Source organism: Silurus aristotelis (assembly GCF_946808225.1).
Source record: "Silurus aristotelis genome assembly, chromosome: 23".
NCBI classification, from domain to species: domain Eukaryota; kingdom Metazoa; phylum Chordata; class Actinopteri; order Siluriformes; family Siluridae; genus Silurus; species Silurus aristotelis.
This window is the reverse complement of record NC_139596.1, coordinates 15,982,237-16,006,685: the sequence shown is the minus strand read 5'-3', so window position 1 is coordinate 16,006,685 and position 24,449 is coordinate 15,982,237. Positions and strand designations below refer to the sequence as shown.

Sequence of the window (24,449 nt, the reverse complement as noted above, 5' to 3'; positions counted from 1 at the left end):
TAGAAGCTCTTCCTGCGCCAGGAAGCCTGGTGTGTGGACGTGTTGGTCGTAATCTCCGTACTGAAGACGCAAGATGCAAAAAAACAGAGCAGAGCAGATCATCGGTTCATCATACGGATTCCTATTTTTTAGTTTCTTCCTCAAATTTGTTTCCTTCGCTCTTCTTCTCAGAGGCGATATATAAAAAATTGTAAAAAAAGTACAAATCTAATTAAAAGTGCCGTGTGGTAACCTTTCGGTTCGATTACACTTTCATGACGGATTGCAGCAGGAGCAAATTGAATGAACCGAAATGCTAAAATCACTGATGGACAAGTTGGTAGATTAGAAAGCAAATTGCCTTTCTCCATCTTCATTAGCGATGTCAAATCCACTCCCTCAGGCAGCACACACACACCACACTTTTCAAACAGCAGAATGGAGCTGAGCGAGAGGGTGTAGGTACAGTAGGTGAAGGTCAACTTGCTAAATAAAGTCACACCACATTTATTCCCAACTTTATATGAGAGAAGTGAACTCTGAAGTGAACCAAAGTCACAGAGAACATCAAATTCAGGACATTGTTTCCAAACTGTGCCTGAAGGTTTCTAGATATTTCTTACTGACTTTGTGATTCAGTTCATCCCAGAGCAGATCAATAGGATTTTAAGTGCAGTGACTATGCAAGTCACTGCACCGATTGGAAGTCGGTTCCCAATCGCCGCAGTCCAGACGCAACTGCATGGTGTTGAAGTACGGAACATTCAATGGAGGATGAAGTACACGAGTTAAAGTAGAGTAAAATGTGACTCCAGTAAAAGATCCCTTTAAACTTTCACTTGAGTAAAAGTACAAACGTTTTTGCCTTCAAATGTACTTAAGTATCCAAAGTACTATGATTTATTATACATTATTAACTATAATGTTCCTGTTATCATTTTTATCCCAAGACTTTTTACTTAATCAACCCAGTTTATGTGAAAAGACTCGAATGTGACTCTCAGCACAACAATCTATTAATAGAATGATAATAATGACTCAAACACTGATTGATTTCTATAACAATTATCATGAACTACTTTAAATAAAACGTGTCAATGAGGTCACATCTGTTGTGGCCTGTCCGAGTCTGGAGTTTCTTCATCATTTATTTCTTTCTGCATGTTCTGCTTGCTGTTAAACTGATGCTGAACTGTATGTTGGTGATCAGTAGATACACCAAGCGCCGATCAGAACACGTTCAAAACGGAGCGTGCGCTCGACCCTGATTGGTGGATCGCTGCGTGTTTGACCAGTTACGTTTTTATCCTCGTAAATAAAAAGGATTGATTTTACAAAATGTAGTATGAGATTTGACTAAAATGTAGTGAAGTAAATGTAAAAGTCTCCCCAAATGGAAATCTATATATATAAAGCTCAAATACCACTGACTGACTCACTCACTCATCACGAAATCTCAAAAACCACTGAACGGATTGCAATGAAATTTGGAACATACCTTCCTCTTGGGTCTTAGGTGCTCACTAAGAAAGGGTTTTGAAAAATTCGGCCTGGATCACGGCTAATTCGCCAAAAACGCGATTTCCTCACGCATTGTAAATTCTTCTAAATAACAGTACGGATCCTCATGAAACTTACTACATTGTTTCTTATTAGATGTTAGATGCACGATAAAAATGATTTTCAAAGTAGTTTGCCCTGTATCCGTACTACAAAGGGGTAGTACGTTATTTGTTGACGTTACGTTCTGATCTCTGATCATCCAGTCCTGCTCAGTGCTTACTGCTTATTGCCATATTGCTTAGCGTTCTGCCTTCCGTAGTGAAGCACGGGTACTTTCAGCTAGTACTTCAGTAAAGTACAGATACGTGAAAAAGCTACTTAAATACAGTAACGAATTACATTTACTTCGTTACTGTCCAACACTGGGAATGGCGGCCATATTGGTTCAGGATTCCTTTCACCCGAATAAGTTTTAAAACTTCTGAAATTGTTTCTCAAAAACAATAAAAGACAAGGTTTCCAAACTGTTCCATTTTTTATTTGATAATAATTATAGCTAGGAATCGTCTTACATAATTATTTCTTGAGGTAACTGTTAAAAACTATACTTTATAACTATAGAAACTTTCACTGCTACAGTACATGTGAACTAAATGAGAAGATTTTTTTTGACCTATTAAAACAGTAATATCGAACAATATCCGATTGAGATGATGGCGTTCTTGCGCAGTGCACGTCTGGAATGAAAGCGCTACGCTGAACTGCTTTTTAAATTAAAGCCTGTCATTATAAAAAAAAAATAGTCATTTCATTTGATTCATTCGAACCCGAGAGCTGAAGATAACGCTAGGCAGCTCCGAGCGTGTAGAATAGAGACGTCTTCTCTTTATCTCTGTCCTCTTTTCTTATTCCTCAGCCTCTATCTGCTACCCCCCCCCACCCCCACAGCAACCAACACGACCCCCCCACTCCACCCACCATCTCCATCCATTCTCCCAACCATTAGCCCGCTATCTCACAGATGGACCCTCATGTCTGTGCTGTTTACATCTCTCTAAATGGGTAAATGAACAAAAACAGCCCTTCTGCCCGTCAACCCTGAACACCTCAGCAGCTACATTCCTTCCTGCTAATAAACTCTCTCTCTCTCTCTCTCTCTCTCTCTCTCTCTCTCTCACACACACACACACACACACACACACACACACCAACCAACATCTTCCACTTTCTTTTCCCTTTTTTTTTTTCTTTCTTTAACCCCCCTGAACAACTTTTTTAGGAATGGAGACGAGAAGAGGAGTGGAGAGGAGAGGAGAGGAGATGAAAGGAGAGTAGGAGAGGAAAAGAGGAGTGGAGATAAGGAGAAGAGTGGAGAGGATAAGAGATGAGAGGAGAGGAGAGAAGAGAAGAGGAGACATGGAGAGGATTGGAGATAAGGAGAGAAGAGGAGAGGAGGAGAGGAGAAGAGGAGTGAAGAGGAGAGGAGTGGAGTGGAGAGGAGAGGAAAGGAGATGAGAGGAATGGAGATAAGAAGAGGATTGGAGAGGAGGAGAGGAAAAGAGAAGAGGAGTGGAGGGGGAGGAGAGGAAAGGAGAAGAGAGGAATGGAGATAAGAAGAGGAGAGGAGAGGAGAGGAGAGGAGAGGAGAGGAGAGGAGAGGAAAAGAGGAGTGGAGAGGAGAGGAGAGGAAAGGAGAAGAGTGGAGTGGAGAGGAGAGGAGAGTGGAGAGGAGACGAGGAGAGGAGTGGAGACGAGGAGAGGAGTGGAGAAGTGAGGAATGAAGAGGAGTGGAGTAAAGATGAGGAGAGGAGAGAAATGGAGAGGAGATTAGAAGAGGAGTGGAGAGGAGAGGAGGAGAGGAGACAGTTGTTTTCTCGTTCTCATGACATAATATTCTTGTGATCTCGTCCTAGTGATCTCTATATAACGATAGTTGTTTTCTCGTGTATTCGCTGTGTATCTATACAGATTTGTAGCAAATCCATGAGTTCCACCTAACTTGCGCTTCTACTTTTGGCGTATGGATGGGAATATAAATATAACAATGTAAAATCAACAGCGTCATCGATGGTACCATCATTTTCAGGCAGTACTGAATCATGAAAATGTGTTAAATGAAATACATATGAACAGATTATTTATTACATATAATTATTTAATTAATGAATTGTAAATAATAAACATAACATAGCGCTCTCCGTGCAGCGTGCCGTCTCAAATGTGTAAAAACAAACAGCACGTGGAATCAGTGCTTCGCCTCTAAAGGCCGCTCTCGAAATGACAGCCTGTTAAAAACGAGACAAATGTACTATAATGTGAGAGACAGAGAAAGCAGAGGGTATCAAAGGAAGCACAGACAGCAAGATGAAGAGAGACAGTGAAAAAGACAGTGGGAGAAGACAGAGACAGAAAGATGGAGAGACAGCATGAGAAATAAATACAGCAGAGAAAGCAGAGAGACTGAAAGATAGACAGGAAGAGAGAAAGAGAAGACTGACCTTTGCTTGGACGGCATATGATGCGAGCAGCACTGAAGCTTCAGGAGGGCAGTACACCTCCTCTTCCAGAATCTTCTTCTTCACCTTTAGCAATTAAAAAAAAAAAGAAATTTAATTCAGTTCAGACCCTACCTGATACAGTTCTGTTCAGACCCCATACAATACAATTCAGTTCAGACCCTATTCAATATAATTCAGTTCAGACCCTATTCAATATAATTCAGTTCAGACCCTATTCAATATAATTCAGTTCAGACCCTATCCAATATAATTCAGTTCAGACCCTATCCAATATAATTCAGTTCAGACCCTATTCAATATAATTCAGTTCAGACCCCATCCAATATAATTCAGTTCAGACCCTATTCAATATAATTCAGTTCAGACCCTATCTAATACAGTTCTGTTTAGACCCTATTCAATATAATTCAGTTCAGACCCCATCCAATATAATTCAGTTCAGACCCTATTCAATATAATTCAGTTCAGACCTATCCAATATAATTCAGTTCAGACCCTATTCAATATAATTCAGTTCAGACCCCATCCAATATAATTCAGTTCAGACCCTATCTAATACAGTTCTGTTCAGACCCTATTCAATATAATTCAGTTCAGACCCCATCCAATATAATTCAGTTCAGACCCTATCCAATATAATTCAGTTCTGACCCTATCCAATATAATTCAGTTCAGACTCTATTCAATATAATTCAGTTCAGACCCTATCCAATATAATTCAGTTCAGACCCTATTCAATATAATTCAGTTCAGACCCTATTCAATATAATTCAGTTCTGACCCTATCCAATATAATTCAGTTCTGACCCTATCCAATATAATTCAGTTCTGACCCTATCCAATATAACTCAGTTCAGACTCTATTCAATATAATTCAGTTCAGACCCTATCCAATATAATTCAGTTCAGACCCTATTTAATATAATTCAGTTCAGACCCTATTCAATATAATTCAGTTCTGACCCTATCCAATATAATTCAGTTCAGACCCTATTCAATATAATTCAGTTCAGACCCTATCCAATATAATTCAGTTCAGACTCTATTCAATATAATTCAGTTCAGACCCTATCCAATATAATTCAGTTCAGACCCTATTCAATATAATTCAGTTCTGACCCTATGTATTACATTTCTGTTCAGACCCTATCTGATATAATTCAATAATTAGTGCTCTCATATGGTAAAGCTTGAAACCGATCTGACATGATTCAGTTTAGTTACCTGTTCCGGTAACCACACACACACAAAAAACCCACAAATGATTTCAATCAGACACATGGAGATCTGATTTACTTCCGATCTGATATGAATTATTTCAGACTTGATCCAATATGATTCAGCTCAGAAATATTTGCTTTTAACTCGCAAAACAAATATGATTGGATTCAGACTTCTGGAAACGTCTGGAAACTATTTCCTTGACACCCCTTTTAATTCATAAATTAATAAACAATCGACGAAAAGCCAGGAATCTTCGGAAACAACTCCAAACAGACAACAAATCAAACGAATGGAATCGCAGTAGAGTCCAAAAGTTTTATGTGCCAAAGTTTTGTGAAATACGGCATATGGCTTTGCCAAAACGAGCAAAGTGTAGCTCCAGACAGAGTCGCACGAGAGGCAGCTGCTGGTCCTGGCTGGAACCGTTTCACGTCAACGAAAAACGTTTTCCGTTATTAGAGGCGGAATCTGTGTGCCAGCAAATGAGAAATTATTTAAGCGGATGATCATTTTCACCAGCTGGAGATCAAACTTCTGTAGCGAGTTTCTGTAACAACAACTGCGAGAAAATAAAACATGTAAAAAAGAGGAAAGAAGCGTGCTGGGGATTTCCCACGTCCTTTTTAACTCAATTATCTTCCGAACAAATATAAGCCGCACCCACTGAATTTGACAAAGACTTTTATTTTTAACATAAATAAGCCGCACCAGTCTATAAGCACTGAAACTAATGAACTTTACACAGGCTTTAATGAAAGACAGTGTCTGTTACACGGCTTGTATCTAAACAGTAGCCTACCAAAACATTGTTCACTGTCTTCCTCCTTCCTTTCACAACTATTTCTCTCGAGAGTTTATCTTTTGGCATCGTTGCGCGTTTAAAAATCACCATCGGTGAAGCTTTTCTCCCGATGCCGTGCAGCTCAGAACACAGGTGAAGTGTGTTTTCATGCTCGGTTGTTTTCAGCGTGACGAATGATTCACATTTCCTGTAGACAGTCCGAGTGAGCGGCAGGTCAAACGTCAGAGGAACCTCATCCATATTTATGATGTGGTGCGACCCGATTCAGTGGGAGCGCATCTGATTTAATATAAAGAGTTTCATTGGTTCACCTGAACCCGTTCCGCAATTTCATTGGTCTAATGTTATGGGGCTCAGTTTTTTTAGCTTGAAGTTTGTGAAACCGAGAAAAACCCAGGAAAAATACATAAATTAGCCGCTTTGTTGTTTAAGCCGCGGGGTTCAAAGCGTGGGAAAAAAGTAGCGGCTTATAGTCCGGAAAATACGGTAATAGAAATTTACTTCAGGTCTAACTATGAACCAATCAGAGGTATCCAGTGAATCAGATTTGGCTTTATAAATTCGCTAAAAGTAGCAGAGAAGCAATTAATAAACACAAGCGCAGGTGCAATAAACTGCGATAAAAATTGTTTAACTTACGACTTGTGTAAAAATAATAGCATAGTGAAAGCTTATGCACCCAGGTCCATCAGGTCCACGTTGCCAAGGAGACAGTCTTCAATCTTTGCTTTACTTTTTGACATGCACAAGATTTCCATAATATACTGTATACACTCTCTTAAATATATGTATACATGCCAAAATTATGGACACCCCCATAAATTCATATTTTAAGTATATTCCCATTTATATTTAACTTTTTTTTAAGCACACCTGGGTGACTGGGAACAGAAATTCATTCTAACATGACACATACCGTAATTTCCGGACTATTAAGCGCACCCAAATATAAGCCGCACCCACTGAATTTTACAAAGATTTTTATTTTGAACATAAATACGCTGCACCTGTCTATAAGCCGCAGGTGTCTACACTGAAACTAATGAACTTTACACAGGCTTTAACGAAAGACAGTGTCTGTTACACGGCTTGTATCTAAACAGTAGCCTACCAATAATGTCATTGTTCACTGTCTTCCTCCTTCCTTTCACAACTATTTCTCTCGGGAGTTTATCTTTTGGCATCGTCGTGAGTTTAAAAATCACCATCGGTGAAGTTTTTCTCCCGATGCCGTGCAGCTCAGAACACAGGTGAAGTGTTTTTTCATGCCCGGTTGTTTTCAGCGTGACGAATGATTCACATTTCCTGTAGACAGTCCGAGTGAGCGGCAGGTCAAACGTCAGAGGAACATCATCCAATTTATGATGTGGTGCGGCCCGATTCAGTGGGAGCGCATCTGATTTAATATAAAGAGTTTCATTGGTTCACCTGAACCCGTCCAGCAATTTCATTGGTCAAATGTTATGGGGCTCAGTTTTTTGGCATAAACTTGTGACCCGGGAAAAACCCAGGAAAAATCCATAAATTACGTGCATAAATTGTGCCAAAAGACATTGTCCTGTGAACATTGGGAGCTGTGCAACGGGTGCTATTCTGACCACGTGCGTTACCACGTCTGCTATTTCAACTGTGGCACATGTGTTCTCGCCCTGTCACATGTGTTCTTGCAAAAAAATCCTGAGATTTGAAATGTTTAAAGGTTCCCTGGTGGTCTAGTGGTTGGGATGCGGCGCTCTCACCGCTGCGGCCCGGGTTCGATTCCCGGTCAGGGAACCAGCCCCAGCCATTAGGGTTGCACAAGCCAGTGCACTCTAAGTGCCGGTCCCATGGCCGGAAAAATGGGGAGGGTTGCGTTAAGAAGGGCATCCATATAAAAACATGTGCCAAATCGAACATGCAGATCATGAATACAGATGATCCGCTGTGGCAACCCCTAATGGTAGAAGCCGAAAGAAAGATTAAAAGGGCAAGGTCAAGTTAGCCTTCCTCAAATTAGAGGTTGACTGATTAATCAGTTTTGCTGATTAATCAGCCTTGATAGTCGATTGCTAAAAATATCGGCTATCAGCAAAAATCCATAACGATAGTTTTTCCTGCTTTCGGTCTGTTCTCATTACAAGAGCGGCCTCTAGAGGCGAATGACTGATGCCACATGCTGTTTGTTTTTACATGTGAGTTTGTGCGCTGCCCTGATTGCACTATTTATTATTCAATATATTCAGATTTACTAATCAATATATTCAGATTTATTAATCAGTATATTCAGATTTATTAATCAATATATTCAGATTTATTAATATATATAATATATAATAGATATAATATTTGAAGCCGAATGCAGATTCTTTTTTACACTGCGAACAGTGTTTCAATGGGAACAACCGTGACAATGAAAAGAAAGTTTTAATATTATGTCGCTCAAACCATACATCACTTACTTATTGAGTTATTATTACCCTGCGCTCGTAAACTAACTATATATAAATAAATAAAAATGTAAAAAAAGACAATTCTCAGATGAAAACAGTTTAATTCTACATGGACAGATTTACTGAGAAAGCAAATTTAATGTCTGCAAATTTTACTTAAAGTCAACAACAGTTTCTAGTTAAAAGCGTGGAAAGGCGTTTATAGATGGAAGATATATGTAAAAGATTAATTCATTAAAACCTATTCCGCGACACCACTCTTCCACGTCTTGCCAGGAACAAAAAGGTATAAACATTAAAAAACATCGAAATCTTATTAGTGCCACCTAGTGTTGAGACTCGCCAACTACCTTACATCTGCAGAAAATTGTGGTTAAGGTCAAATGTGATTCGCGGCTCTAGGCAAATTATATTTGGTGTATGAGGGGCCAAAATGGCTTTTTTGATCGCAAAGGTTGCAGACCCCTGGTCTAGGAGATATCTTTTGTAGTTAGTGTTTCCGACAAATATAAAAAAAAATCCCTGTGTTTTTTTGTTGTGTGCGATTTACAGAAAGAGTCCAGCTACAGCGTCCTGCTGCATTCAAAGTCTTAGACGACTGAAAGATAAAAAAGAAAAAAAAAAGAAAGAAGGAAACGAAGCACATCTTTCCCTTTCATCTCCAAAAGTCTCATGGAGCCAGCTCTGCACTTTGCTGAGGTTAACAGAAGCACAGAGGCCATGCATCTTCACAAGAAGAGACAGAGGCTTAGACAGGTGAAAGAAAAAAAGAGGATGAACATGAGCTGGGGGATCGTAAAAAGTTAGCTTTTAAGCCGGGGAGATTTCAGCAGCGAGAGCAAACAAAGGAGAAATCCGTCACTCCAGACGAGATTAAAAATAAAAAGAGCCTGAGGAGTTGATGCTTGCCACACTGCTGTCATGCAAACCAGAATCTTTATGCTTGAAAGGCATCGCTACAAATCCGGCACGCTATTTTATTAACGTTGGTCTTTTAATTTCTGTCGCACTCAGAAATTTGGTTAGCGATACGGATGTTGCGTTACACGTGTTTGTACTGAACCGCTTCGGTGCAGGGTTTTTGGTTCGGTGCACATGTATGGGATGCAATCCTTGTTTTGCGTGCAGAACAAAGTTATAATTTAAGATAATATAAGTGGCAGACCGCAAGTTTGTTTAGCATCCGCCTCGCAATTTGAGTGCAGTGCCACTATTTTGTTTTTTGCATTATTATTACATTTGAAAATATACACAACAATGCCAGGGGTATGCAACTGAAAGTAGAGTTAGCGCAGTGTCACTGTGGCTACTCGCTCTGTGCTGGAAATACGATTTGTAGTACGTCGCAAAACTCAGATTTTGTTTCGCGACGGCGCAAAGTCGCTGCCACTTTCGGTTATCGCCAACGCCAGTGCCATTGAATCTTTTAGACTTTTCGACCGCACTGTATATATAAATAAAAATATACAAATAAATTTTAAATGACTTTAAAAATGGTAACCGCACGGTACGGGGTTTTCTTTTTGTTTTAGTTTGAAATGATCCCAAACTTTGGAAACTTTCAGCTGTTTTCTTGGGTTCCTCCATTTCTCATTCTGCAGTGTCTCCTGTGTTACCTGTCCAGCGCGCTCTAGAGCTTAGCGTCAGTAATAATGGTCCGTGGGGAAACACATTGGTCTGTGTTTAGGTAAATGGACTAAACAAATTTTGTAATCGAATTACTGGAGTTACTTAAAGAATCGTTTGTGGAATGTTTGGGTTTTGCAATATACTCAATGTCAAATCTTTAAGAATTACGGTATTATCGCAGTCTGTGTCCAACATCGATTGGCTGAAAGGACCAAAACCTTCTGCTGTTGTATTTCATCCGCCTCAAACCTGATCCATCACGATTGTACAGAGTGGTGATTTGAGCCTGCAGCCTTCCTGTCAACCCCTCCTCCTCTGACCTCGCTCATCAACAATGCATTTCTCCCTTCGGGTTTTTATTTTTTTATTTTTTTGGCACCAACTTGTTGAAATGTTAGTGTCTTTACAGCGCAACCTTTGCTGTCTACTCAAAATCCAGTCGTACAGCGTACCCTGTAACCGGATCTGAACCCGTCAGCATGACTGCTCTGATTGGAAGTCATTTGTTCCAGAGAAGTTCTGTGAGGGAGTTGATTCGAGATGGAAGGAATATAATCTCTGTGTGACAAGTTTTATACTGGCCAATTTTTTTTTCGGTGTGGTGGTGGATTTAAGGAATAGGTAGGAGAAAAACATCTATGAAAGTTGATTATATCTGGTATCTGTCAAAGGATTAGGCTGTAAATCCACTACAACTCTCCTGAGGGTAAAGTGCTTAATGAATACAGACAAAGGAATAAATGAATGTAAACTTCTCTTCAATTGGAGACCACCCTGTGCAGCTGGGGATGGTTCCATATCAACGGCCTAAAGATCCTTGAAATTACTGAGCGACACAAGAACTTTTTCAGATGGTTTTGTACCGTAATTAATATCAACAGTCTACCACACTGGTTGCATTTAAATGTAATGAATGGATATTCGGTGCCACCCAGATGAGGATGGGTTCCCTTTTGAGCTCGGTTCCTCTCAAGGTTTCTTCCTCACTGAGTTTTTTCTCGCCACTCATTAGGGCTAAAACTACAATGATCAGGAACAAACTAAGACGTTCTTTTATTACTGCTGTATCTGTGTAAAGCTGCTTTGTCCATCATTGAAAGCTCTCTACAAATGAATTGAATTAATGGAATGAATGAATGATTGAGATAAAAATGTAATCACCCAGTAAAACTCATTGTCATTCGAACACTATCCAAATAGAGATCCATCACATCCAAACAGCACCAAGTTATAAATCCTCACTGTGAAGCGTGGCTCTACCTTCAGGCCTTCGTTTAACAACAACTGTCATAGGCATCGTTTCTTTACTCTCGTTTAGTCTGAACTTTATCTCCAAGGCTGTGACATTCTCGCTGCAGTGGTCTAATGATCTACTCACCTGCAGAAAGAAAAGGTGTTGCGTGATGTCCTGGACAAGCTCCTCTTCTACGTTTTCTGGGTAAAACTTCGCCAGGAAGTTCAGCACAATAGGGTCCTCTTTAGGAACATCCTGGTCTAAAACCTTGCCAAAGTTAGAAATAAAAATATAAATATATATAAAACTCGTCCAGGTTCAATCAGGAAACCATTTTTCAGAACCAAATTACAATGAGATCCTGGCAGGCAGGCCGAATGCTTCACTGCTTTACACCACATGATGTCAATAATGCTAACAATGATTTATTACCTTCTTATCCATCTTCAGCCATGCCACTGTGTCTTTGACCGTGTACTGGAGGCCAAAAAACCACGTTTCCCGGAGTGCTAATGTCCTGCATGCCAGCTCAAACAGGTCCTTACCTTTCCACTTCACCTACACAGCAAAACAAAAAAAAAGAACAAACCTGAGAACTTCCTCAGAGGACAGAAAGGATAACAATTTCCTGAAGAACATTTTGGTGAAGAACAAAACTGGAGAACATTGTAGTGAAGAACTCAATGGAGAACTTTTTATTGAAGGCTAGAATGAACATTTTATCAGTAAAAAGAATCATTCAATGTTTTTTTCTTTGCTTACCAAAAGAGAGAACATTTTACTGAAGATCATTTTAATGGAGAACAGAAAAGAGAACATTGTACTAAAGAACCGAATGATAAACATTTGATTGGAGAACAGAATAAGGAACAATTCATTGGAGAAGAAAATGGAGAATAGAATAAAAGACAATTGATTGGAGAACAGAATCCAGAACATCTGATTGAAGAACAGAATAAAAAAAAGGTTTTACTTGAGAAAAGAATAAAGAACATTTTAGTGAACATTCTATACGAGATTTAATTGGAAAATAGAAAAGGAACAATTAATTAAAGAACAAAATGGTGAACATTTGATTGGAGAACAGAATATGCAACAATTGTTTGGAGAACAGAACTAAGAGCAATTGACTGAAGAACATTACACTGAAGAAGAAGAAAATAAGGAATGGTTTTTAAATGAAAAACAAAATGGAGGACAGAATATAAAACATTTGGTTTGAGGACAGAACACAGAACCTTAGTTTGAAGAACAGAATAAAGAACAATTGACTGGAGAACAGAATGGAGAACATTAGACTGAAGAAGAAGAAGAAAATAAGGAATATTTTATTGAGAACAAAACAGAGACATTTTGAATGGAAAACAGAATGGAGGACAGAATGGAAAACATCTGGTTTGAGGACAGAACACAGAACCTTAGTTTGAAGAACAGAATAAAGAACATTTTACTGGAGAACAAAATAAGGAACATTTGATTAGAGAACAGAACAGAGAACATTCGAGTGGAGAACAGAATAAAGAACATTGTACCAGAGAATAGAATGGAGAAGATTTTAAAAGAGGACTGACCAGAGACCATTTTTTTGAAGGACACAATGAAGCCTGTTATATTGAAGAACACAATGGAGAGCGACAATCCAAATATTCAGTGAAGTAATAAAAACTGCATTCTCTCGCTTGTTTTGTATTTTTTTCACCATTATTATTTTTTTTTAGATCTCGTGTTTTATTTCATATTTCTTTACTCTTTACTCATGACTTTGGATCTACTTCCCTATTTATTTAAGATGTTTTTACTGTTGGTAAACATTTTTCTCAATTTTCTCTCCTCTTTTGCTCAATATTTATTTATTTGTTTTAAAGAATTTTATGAAAAGTTATCAGTAAACTGTTTTCCTGCTCACAGCAACCGCTTTCGGCGTCTCGTGCTTTAAATCAGGATCAGCACAGGAAGTGTGTGTTGACAGTTTTGAGTCGTTAACCAGCTTAATGAGGCGCTTTCAAATTAATTGAATCGCGTTTGGAGCTCGTCAATAAAGACAACGTGTCTTCGATTCAAGTAAACACCATTAAATAAACGTGGACTTTGTAAATAAGCCGTAAAAAACAAGACTTCAGGTTTTTTTTTTTTTTTTTAACGCAAACTAAAAGGGTGTACTAACTTTTGTACTCCGGTTGTGGTTGGACTGAGATACCAATAGTTACGAAAATTTTATTTGGTATATGACAGGAAAAAACGAGACTGTTATCTGAGGAGAACAAAACATCGGCATGGGACGGACACAAGCTAATTCTATTTATGGTAATTCGCCAATTCAATAGATGATGCAGCTTCAGGAGAACAAACAAACAAACAAACAAACAAATGCTGAGGTAAAATAAAACTGATTACAGCAGCTACCTATAAACGTGTTCTAAATCCAAAAGTTACATGTATTGATGCTAATTGAGAACCTAATTGGTTGGTTTAACTTTATATTATGAGGTACTAAAAGACTGAAATAATCAGTGATGGACAGTAACGAAGCAAATGTAATTCGTTACTGTATTTAAGTAGCTTTTTCACGTATCTGTTGTGAAATCAGTCCACCAATCCACCAATCAGGGTCGAACGTGTGCTCCGTTTTGAATGTGTTTTGATCGGCGCTTGGTGTTACAGTTCAGCATCAGTTCAACAGCAAGCAGAACATTTAGAGAGGAATAAATGATGAAGAAACTCTTGTAATAAAAATGATAATAGGAACATTATAATCATATTATATCATAGTACTTTGGATACTTAAGTGCATTCGAAGACAAAAACTTTTGTACTTTTACTCAAGTGAAAGTTTAAAGGGATCTTTTACTTTTACTGGAGTTACCGAGCGCATCACTACTTGAGCTGTAACGATTCTTCGATTACTTTAGTAATTCAATCAAAAAAATTCTTCATTGAGGCAAATTCATTTATGCTTAGTTTAGTCCATTTAACTAAACACGGAGCACTGTGTTTCCCCACGGACCATTACTACTGACACACCCCCCGCTAAACTCTGGAGCGCTCTGGACAGGTAACACAAAAGATGCTGCAGAAAGAGAGATGAAGGAACAGAGAGAAAACAGCGAGGGGAAGAGGAGAAGATTTAAACCAAAGAAAATATCATTTTAAACTTGAACATAAAGAAAACCCCGTACCGTGCGGTTACCGTTTTTAGAGTCATTTATAATTGATTTGCATAATTTTATTTATATACAGTGCAGTCGAAAAGTACAGCGGAGTAGCGGAGCGCTTTTTTAAAGCCGGCGATAAATACATGGATTCAGTGCGTGGAAAACTTCTAACAGCTTTTCGGAGACAAGAAAAACCACAACTGGGCGAGATTTAATACATAAATACATGTGTGAGGATAATAAGAGTTTCATTAAACTAATAGTTTCCCATAACCTACTTTACGCGTCCACTGCGGAGAGAATTTTTGAATAAACTTTATTTGTATTTTGATGTAATTTGGCAATTAAATGCACTAAATTGGTTTAGTTTTCACCAATATTCTTTTATGCAAATTTCACTAATAAAATCTTAAATTTTTTTTCTAAAAAGAAAAGAAAAATTACTTGTTAATTTTAAGAGACCCGTCTTACTTTCTCTTGTATATTTAGTTCAGCTTTTTAATAAAGAAAAAATACTTCTTATCCGATTATTCTTCGATTAACCGATGGAATAACCGCTAGAACTCAAATTTATGTACTTCGTCCACCATTGGAAATGATCAAATTATTTCCAGGATATCGATAAACAGATGATTAAGGCAATTGTACGAGACATCTGTCCTCTTAGTACTTAGTAATGCTGGAGGCCCACGATGGGTAGTAGCATGAAATAGTGAAATAGTGAATAGTGTATATATAAATATCTGAAGTTGCTGGACTTGCTTTTGTTCCCGGTCCTGCATCAACAAACCGGGGTAGGTATTAAGCGTGTCAGGATTTCACGTGTGTATATGTACACAGCTAGCTTTTTCCTACCTGGACGAATAGAATATTTAGTAGCTACTGAACTAATGAGGACTAAGAGCTACGTCTTTGTGGACATTAGTGTAGATGGATTTGAGTTAAGTGCTTGAGCCTCAATGCATGAAAAAAAAAACAATCGACTTCATTAAAAACTGCAGCGTCAGGATCTACTCAAGGTGCGTTTCCATCTGGCCTAATGTTTATGGTTTGGCGATGTGCCGTTTCCGCATTTGTCCCGATAAGCGCGCTCGTGTTCCCTTCTCCAGGTGCTAATGAGGCGGCAAGGACACATACGATCCAAAGAAGGATCCGAATGGACATACGCGATTAAACCGAATCCTTTCGGATGCCCGGTCTTCACATGCAAATAGTATATGGACTAAAATACGGCGACACCCGACTTTTCCAGCTGTATGTGGTTCTTCGTCAAACTGTTACCACGAAGTTGGAGTCACACGATTGTATAAAAGGGATGTGGTAGCATGAATATTAAAGGGTGACAGATTCATAGATTTTGCAGATTCATCGGCACCGATAGTTGATTGCTATTAATCCATACCAATAGTTTTTCCGGGTTGCGATATTCAGTAAGATATCGGCCCCTAGAGGCAAATCACTGATGCCATACGTTTGTTAGAAGCTATTTTTCTTTATTTTGGATGAAACTGTTTTTGGAGTGTTACTTTTTGTTTTGGCTTTTATCATTTTATTATTTTTGTAATACATTTTAGTACATTTAACATGAAGTGTTATGTTTTTTTTTTTTATTATTCAGTACATATTTTAAAAAACATCGGTTATCAGCAAGTACGATCCAACCTAACTATCAGTATCGATCGACCTCTAACACACACACACACACACACACACACACTTTGACGCTCTATTTAGGCAAATTCACAAACTAGAAAGAACAAAAAGCCTTCATCATCCCCCCCAACCAGAGTCCCATGCAGTGTTGCTCACGGTCACAGTAATTAAAAACCCATTACGCGACTTCAGCCTGCGTCTCCACGCAAACACGTCGTGCAACGTTCCTGCCGTGTTTGGGGAAATCACAGAAATCACACGTCCAGAACCATGTCATTTATTCTCTCTGGTTTCAGGGCAGAACTCCACACTCCACTCTGCACTCTCCACATGATCGTCTTAATCACAGCCCTGCGGTTCATATTAGCTCAGCAGATGTTTCCATCACCCTGAACCGTCAAAAAAAAAATATATATATATATATATATTTCTCCACCATGGCCCCTGGCTCCAACCCAGCATGGAAAAATACAGATTACAGATAAGAATGTGTACATTTAATAAGTGTTCTTGCTTGGAAGCAGACTGGTAAACAGTAACCCATGAGTGTATGCAGCAAAAGAAGGAAAAAAAAAAAGGAAGTGAAGGAGCACTACATCGTAAAGACATGCTGCCCCCTAGTGGGGTACCTTAAAAGATGCAGAACGCACTGCAGAGTCATAAATCATTTAATGTGATTTACAAGAAATTGAAATTTGTGTGCAAAATATAGATTCAGGGTTTTTTTTTTTTTTAACATGATACATTCTTTTCCTGTGTAAAAAACGGTGCCTCAATTGATGCCATGCCATGTATATGAAAAGGTAAAAAAAAAGAGAGGTAAAAAAAAAAAAAGCATTTGGAAAAACTTTTCTTTCTCTCATTAGAGGTCAATGAATAGCTGTTTTAGGCCTTAAATTCTATAGTACAATAAATTCAATAGTTTCTCCTTATACAGGTTGGTGCAGGAACATTTTGGAACTAGGAGTTGGCCAGCATGGGATTTTGCCCACAGTCTGGACCCGTTGCTCTTTCAGAACCCCTCGCCATTAGTTATAATGGAGCAGTCGAGTAGTCTGCATAACATGGGTGCATAATTTCGAGGAAACGCAGGTGGTGTTCAAACAGCGCCCACACCAGGGAATATCGAGGATGTTCGAGCCGCCATCGTATGGAAAACATGACTCCGTCATCTGCATTTTTTGTATTTAATTTCAATTAAATAAGAGGAAACATGGCGACTAAGTTGAATATAACTTTTGGTATATTTCATCCCAGTTTGTGTGCGTCACCACCTTTAAACCAAACAGGATTCAGAATACAACAGCACTGTTGTACAAAGCGTTGCGATCATCCCTACACCTCTCATTCCATTGCGAGTTTTATCCTGCATATAACTGTGGTAATAATACATTTAAAAAAATCTTAAATCTTGAATCCATAGCGCTAGCATTAGCTGCTAGCCACTTCCTGGTGCTAGCGCTATGGATTCTGTGTTAGTGTTAGTGTTTGTCCAACTTCAAGAATTTCTCTTCACAATACCACATATCGAGGGGGTGAATGAATGAAAAATGGAAGGAATAAATACATTTGTTTAATGAAGTCTATTGCATTAATTTGATTTATTCTATTTTGATCAAATATATAAAAAGAATATGAATTTAATTATATAACAAAGCAGGCATTTTATTAAAAATGTAAACAGTTCAAATGTTAATGATCACAAATGTCAATATAATTATAAAAGCAATTCTATGTTTTGCATTTCTTCCCACTGATCGTACCGAAATTAAACCGTGTACCGTGTGTGTGTGTGTGTGTGTGTGTGTGTGTGTGTGTGTGTGTGTTTAAAGGTGAGGTCTAATGCTATTTCATACATTGTGTGTGTGTGCGTGTACACATGTGATCGTATCAGAAGGAATGTTCAAGGACCTTTTACCTCAAAACGAAAATGCTAGCTTTCCAGTTTTCAAAGTGAGTTACATTGCTGATGAGAGAATGAAGGACACGAGGAGCGATGGACAGATGGACAGGGTCAAGTGAACCGATATACGTAGGCCCCATCCTCCAACTGTTTCCCATTTATTCGGGGGAAACGAGAGAAAAATTCAGGAACGTGTAGACGAGGTCACGTGTTGTGTGTAAATAATAGGCAGCACACGGGCACCTGCTCGTCCCTGCAGCTCAAACACACGTCCTGAGTCAATAAGAAATAAACAAAGAGACAGAGCTGGAGAGGCGTGGGTTTAGGAGATTTCAGATCTCACATGGATGGAGATTTTTTGGACCAACGTGTGAAATTCAGGAGACATTTAAAATCTGCAAAAAAAAAAAAGAAATGAATGGAGAGGGGAGTTCAGTTTCCTACAAAACCGCTGCCGTGTCCATTTACTAATTATGACTCTGTGCTGATGTGCCACAAAGACAAAAAATTTATTGCTAAATCCAAAAGTGGGTTTTAACCAAATCTTTCAAGTTTCTCGCAATTCTGTGATTTTTCGTGAAATGTCCCTATTTTAATCTTTGCTTTCCTTCGACTCCATTCGCTAAATATTTCGACTTTATTCTCGTATCGCTACGACGATAAGAAAAAAAATGTTTACGATGTGAATTCTCTAATCTGACTCTTCGGTTTGACATTCAAACGATTCCTGCCGTGTTCAGGAAGCTCCGCCCACGAAGCTCTATGGTATGAACCAGTAGATTGGATAAAAACTGAATGACAGCGAAATGTCTTACAAACTTATTTGTACTTGTAAGTGAAATAAATCAACTAATGCATGTTTGAGTTGGGAATAAGACACACTTTCGCCAGACAGAGTGCGAGAATCAAGATGGCAGCCTGCATGCCAAAGATCCTTATCTGAACAAACTTCCAACAGCAATAGACAACATAGACCACTCAAATATTAACTCATGGACATCTCCAATAATAACTCATGACACCAACAGTAATTTAGGAAGGTGGTAGTTTAGTGATTAAAGCAATCGAATTTGGCTCTGAAGGCTGTGAGTTTAAATCCCAGCCACAACAAGTTGTCACTTCTGGGCCCCTGAGCAAGGCCCTTAACCCCATATCTAATCAGCTGTATGAATGTGATAATTGTAAGTGGCCCTGGTTAAGGGCATCTACCAAATACCATATATGTAAATGTGACGGACATGTAATGGACAATTCCTGTGGTAACTCATGTACAAGATATATATACTTCCAAATGTAACTTATTACATGGGAACTTTAATTAGTATCTAATAAACAACATGGGCACTTTAATTAGTATCTAATAAACAACATGGTCACTTTAATTAGTATCTAATAAACAACATGGGCACTTTAATTAGTATCTAATAAACAACATGGGCACTTTAATTAGTATCTAATAAACAACATGGGCACTTTAATTAGTATCTAATAAACAACATGGGCACTTTAATTAGTAACTAATAAACAACATGGGCACTTTAATTAGTATCTAATAAACAACATGGGCACTTTAATTAGTAACTAATAAACAACATGGGCACTTTAATTAGTATCTAATAAACAACATGGGCACTTTAATTAGTATCTAATAAACAACATGGGCACTTTAATTAGTAACTAATAAACAACATGGGCACTTTAATTAGTATCTAATAAACAACATGGGCACTTTAATTAGTAACTAATAAACAACATGGGCACTTTAATTAGTAACTAATAAACAACATGGGCACTTTAATTAGTAACTAATGAACAACATGGGCACTTTAATTAGTAACTAATGAACAACATGGAAACTTTAAATAGTAACTAATAAACAACATGGGAACTTTAAATAGAAACTAATAAACAACATGGGAACTTTAAATAGAAACTAATGAACAACATGGAAACTTTAAATAGAAACTAATAAACAACATGGAAACTTTAAATAGTAACTAATAAACAACATGGGAACTTTAAATAGTAACTAATAAACAACATGGAAACTTTAAATAGAAACTAATAAACAACATGGAAACTTTAAATAGAAACTAATGAACAACATGGAAACTTTAAATAGAAACTAATAAACAACATGGAAACTTTAAATAGTAACTAATAAACAACATGGGAACTTTAAATAGTAACTAATAAACAACATGGAAACTTTAAATAGAAACTAATAAACAACATGGAAACTTTAAATAGAAACTAATGAACAACATGGAAACTTTAAATAGAAACTAATGAACAACATGGAAACTTTAAATAGTAACTAATAAACAACATGGGAACTTTAAATAGTAACTAATAAACAACATGGAAACTTTAAATAGTAACTAATAAACAACATGGGAACTTTAAATAGTAACTAAGAAACAACATGGAAACTTTAAATAGAAACTAATGAACAACATGGAAACTTTAAATAGAAACTAATAAACAACATGGAAACTTTAAATAGTAACTAATAAACAACATGGGAACTTTAAATAGTAACTAATAAACAACATGGAAACTTTAAATAGTAACTAATAAACAACATGGAAACTTTAAATAGAAACTAATGAACAACATGGAAACTTTAAATAGAAACTAATAAACAACATGGAAACTTTAAATAGAAACTAATAAACAACATGGAAACTTTAAATAGTAACTAATAAACAACATGGAAACTTTAAATAGTAACTAATAAACAACATGGAAACTTTAAATAGTAACTAATAAACAACATGGGAACTTTAAATAGTAACTAATAAACAACATGGGAACTTTAAATAGTAACTAATAAACAACATGGAAACTTTAAATAGTAACTAATAAACAACATGGGAACTTTAAATAGAAACTAATAAACAACATGGGAACTTTAAATAGTAACTAATAAACAACATGGGAACTTTAAATAGTAACTAATAAACAACATGGGAACTTTAAATAGAAACTAATGAACAACATGGAAACTTTAAATAGAAACTAATAAACAACATGGAAACTTTAAATAGAAACTAATAAACAACATGGAAACTTTAAATAGAAACTAATAAACAACATGGAAACTTTAAATAGTAACTAATAAACAACATGGGAACTTTAAATAGTAACTAATAAACAACATGGGAACTTTAAATAGTAACTAATAAACAACATGGGAACTTTAAATAGAAACTAATGAACAACATGGAAACTTTAAATAGAAACTAATAAACAACATGGAAACTTTAAATAGAAACTAATAAACAACATGGAAACTTTAAATAGAAACTAATAAACAACATGGGAACTTTAACATGGGCACTACTAGAATTAACTCATGGACACTTTCAACAGATCTGTTCCTCACTACCATATACTTGCAACTATTAAAAATGTTCCTATAAAACAATGATACCCAATATAATAATAATAATAATAATAATAATAATAATAATAATATAAGACTCTTACTCTCGTGTTCATATCCATTACACTTAAATGTAATTTTTTACGGTTAAACTCATTCGCCTGGTGTCTTTTATATACTTTTGGTGTATCGTAATCTAAGCTTTAAAAGGTCAGTAAATAAGACTGAAAGGTGCAATAGATTTGTGTTTTATATTAAAATGACGACGCTAAAAGAACAAGACAAACGGAAAGTACATTCGAACTTAATTTCTAAGAGTGTTGGAAGAGAATAATGGCTGAGTAAATCAACAAAGGATTTTAGTCCATAAAAAAATTATCCACATTTTCACCAGACACACAGTATCGTCTCAGAGAAAAGTTTGTGGACACCTGACAAGAAGATTTACTTTTACATTTAGCAGACACTTTTATCCAGAGCATTTAACTTATTCATACAACTGAGCAGCTATGGGGTTAAGGGCCTTACTCAAGGGCCCATGAGTGGGAGCTTGGAGGGACTGGGATTTGAACATGACCTTTGATTCCAAATGCTTTAACCACGACCACGTTTTTTTTTTTTTTTTTTTACATCCCATTCCACATTTCATCTCCATCACTGTTATAATTCCCTCCACTCTTCTGGGAAGATGTTCCAATAGATTTTGGAAAGTGCTTGTATACATTTGTGGTGAATTATCTTTATGGGTGGTTGTAAAGTCAGGTTCTGATGTAGGTGAGAAGGTGAGGAGGCCTGGGGTGTAGTCAGCGTTCACATTCATCCCAAAGGTGTTCAATAGAGTTTAAAGCCCTATAGAAGATCTTTCACCCGTAACAATGTGAAGTATATCTTCATGGAGTTGGAACAGGTTTGGGGTCTCTTAGATCAAGTGAAGGAATCATTTCATGCATCCAAAGACTCATGAATGAAAGAACTGCTGAAAAATCCAAAGTATTTCTCAGCACGATCTAAGATATGAAGCATCTACAGAATCATCGCCATGATGTACAATAGTGAGGAGGAGATTCGTTCATCTCCATCTACTCACCTCACAGCTGAACTCCAGGTCTGCATCAGTCGTCACGATCCTTACGCTGAAGGTCTTGGGTTGTTTTCTTCTCAAGGAACTGAGACTCATTTTTAATCCAAGTATACTTGCCATATTCAATGGAGGGAAAAACGATGATCTACTATCGATGCCTACTTACTGTCAATAACACACTTTTTTAATTATTATTCTTAACAAACTAATGGAGATGATTCTTGATCATCTTCTCTCAGCTGATTGCTTCCTTGCACCTATTCTAATGATTTAGTTCTTATTAACCACGTGTTATTGTTGACATTTTTTTTTTATCTTGAATTTCTTGAAAACATTGTCTCAAACTACATCATTTGCAGGAGACATTTGAAAGTCTCCCAATAAAGCAAGTGATCCAATGATACATGGAGCCCTACTATCGATGCAACAACAACAACACACAAACACACACACACACACACACACACTTCTTCAATTCAGCTTTTCCTATAATAAATAATTTGTTTACCAACAGAAACTGCTCCGTCTGAATTCTACTGCTCTTCTAATGGATCTGGCTGCACTTGTTGCTAGCACCATTCAATACTAATACAAGTACATCATTTATAAATAAAGGCAACCTTTTCCACCAAATATGATCCAATATACGAAAACAAACAAGTCGATTTAGCTTAACATGATCCACCGTCAGAAACATCAGAATGATCTGAGACCATAATAATCGCCAGTAGCTTCATTTCCTCATGCCATATACGAGCCAGCAGCCGCCTGGTTGCGTTCATATGCATCAACACGCCGACGCTTTTGCGCAGTCTCACGCAACAAAAGACAAAACAACAACAACAACCACAAAGCCAAAGCGCAAAACCAAAGGGTAAGCGTGCTTTGCGCATCAACACCACGTTCCTTCTGCGCATATTCTTCGTCCAAAACAAAAATAAAAAGTGAAAGAAATCATATCATTTGAAATGTGATTTAAATATGAATCATATAATATACGACCTGTTAGGTCAATAAGTTTGCTATGGCATACATTATAGTGTAGTGTAGTAGTTTAAGTTAAAATATAATTATTTATATCATGAAAATATCTGAGAAATGACATACAGAGTAGTAGTCAAAGTAAAACGTGTGCAATCAAGAGCTTTTAACAAATAAAAAAATCAAATGTTTAATATATAGATCCTAATCCTGATCCAGATTTATTTATTTATTTAAATGCAAAGTAATGGACAAAAAGAAGAAAGAAAAACTTGAAAGAAAGCAAGCAGCTTGTAAGATAATAAATGAATTCATATTGTAGTTAAAAAAATATATACATTTTTCAATTAACTGCTAATTGACCCCGAGCAACAAGCCTGCTGGTTTCATCGTTTTTGTTTGGTGTTGTAACTCAGCAACTGACACATTAATACATTTTCTAAAAACGTATTTAAAAATGAATAACAAATAAATAAATGTAGAAATACAGAAAAAAAAAATCAAAGAGATTCCAAGGTTAATGTCAACACCACTGTTGCTACAGTAATTAAAAATGACGTATCACAACACTACGGAGACCGAGGCGTGTCCTGAGAGTCACGCAGAATACAGATTAACATGGCAGAGGTAGAGCTGTAACTTTCTTGAGACACAACAGAAAAAGAACATCTGGTTTAATTGAATCTTTTTTTTTTTTTTTTTTTTTGCACTACAAAAGGCCTGTATGTAGAAGGGCGTTAGAAGTCAGAAGACACTTAATAAATTGATGATTTGTGTTTATCTGATGCAAAGAAATAAAAATCAGTAACACATTAAATTGAATAACAATATATTTCTTGCATCTATTGCATTAAATCTCATTGTGTTCAATAAAAATCGAAATCGTATCCCATTGGTAGTTTCTTCATCTGTATCTTCAAAGTATCGTATCGTTGGTCCACGTGTATGTAAAAGGCGGTGCAGGCGAAGCCC

At 37.0% G+C, this 24,449-nt stretch overlaps 1 protein-coding gene across 1 annotated transcript in view; it reads right to left on the bottom strand.

The window, feature by feature from the left end:
* Positions 1-24,371, bottom strand: part of nf2a (NF2, moesin-ezrin-radixin like (MERLIN) tumor suppressor a) — a 46,486-nt gene extending 22,115 nt beyond the window's left edge. Inside the window, exons 1-5 of the mRNA XM_083527386.1 lie at positions 22,503-24,371; positions 11,752-11,877; positions 11,464-11,586; positions 3,981-4,064; positions 1-60 (exon numbers count right to left, since the gene is read on the bottom strand). The exon at positions 1-60 is cut by the window's left edge and continues 9 nt beyond it. Of these exons, the coding sequence (XP_083383512.1) occupies positions 1-60; positions 3,981-4,064; positions 11,464-11,586; positions 11,752-11,877; positions 22,503-22,616 (507 nt within the window). The 5' untranslated portion in view covers positions 22,617-24,371. The remainder of the gene's footprint in view (positions 61-3,980; positions 4,065-11,463; positions 11,587-11,751; positions 11,878-22,502) is intronic.
* Positions 24,372-24,449: the final 78 nt, after the last annotated feature.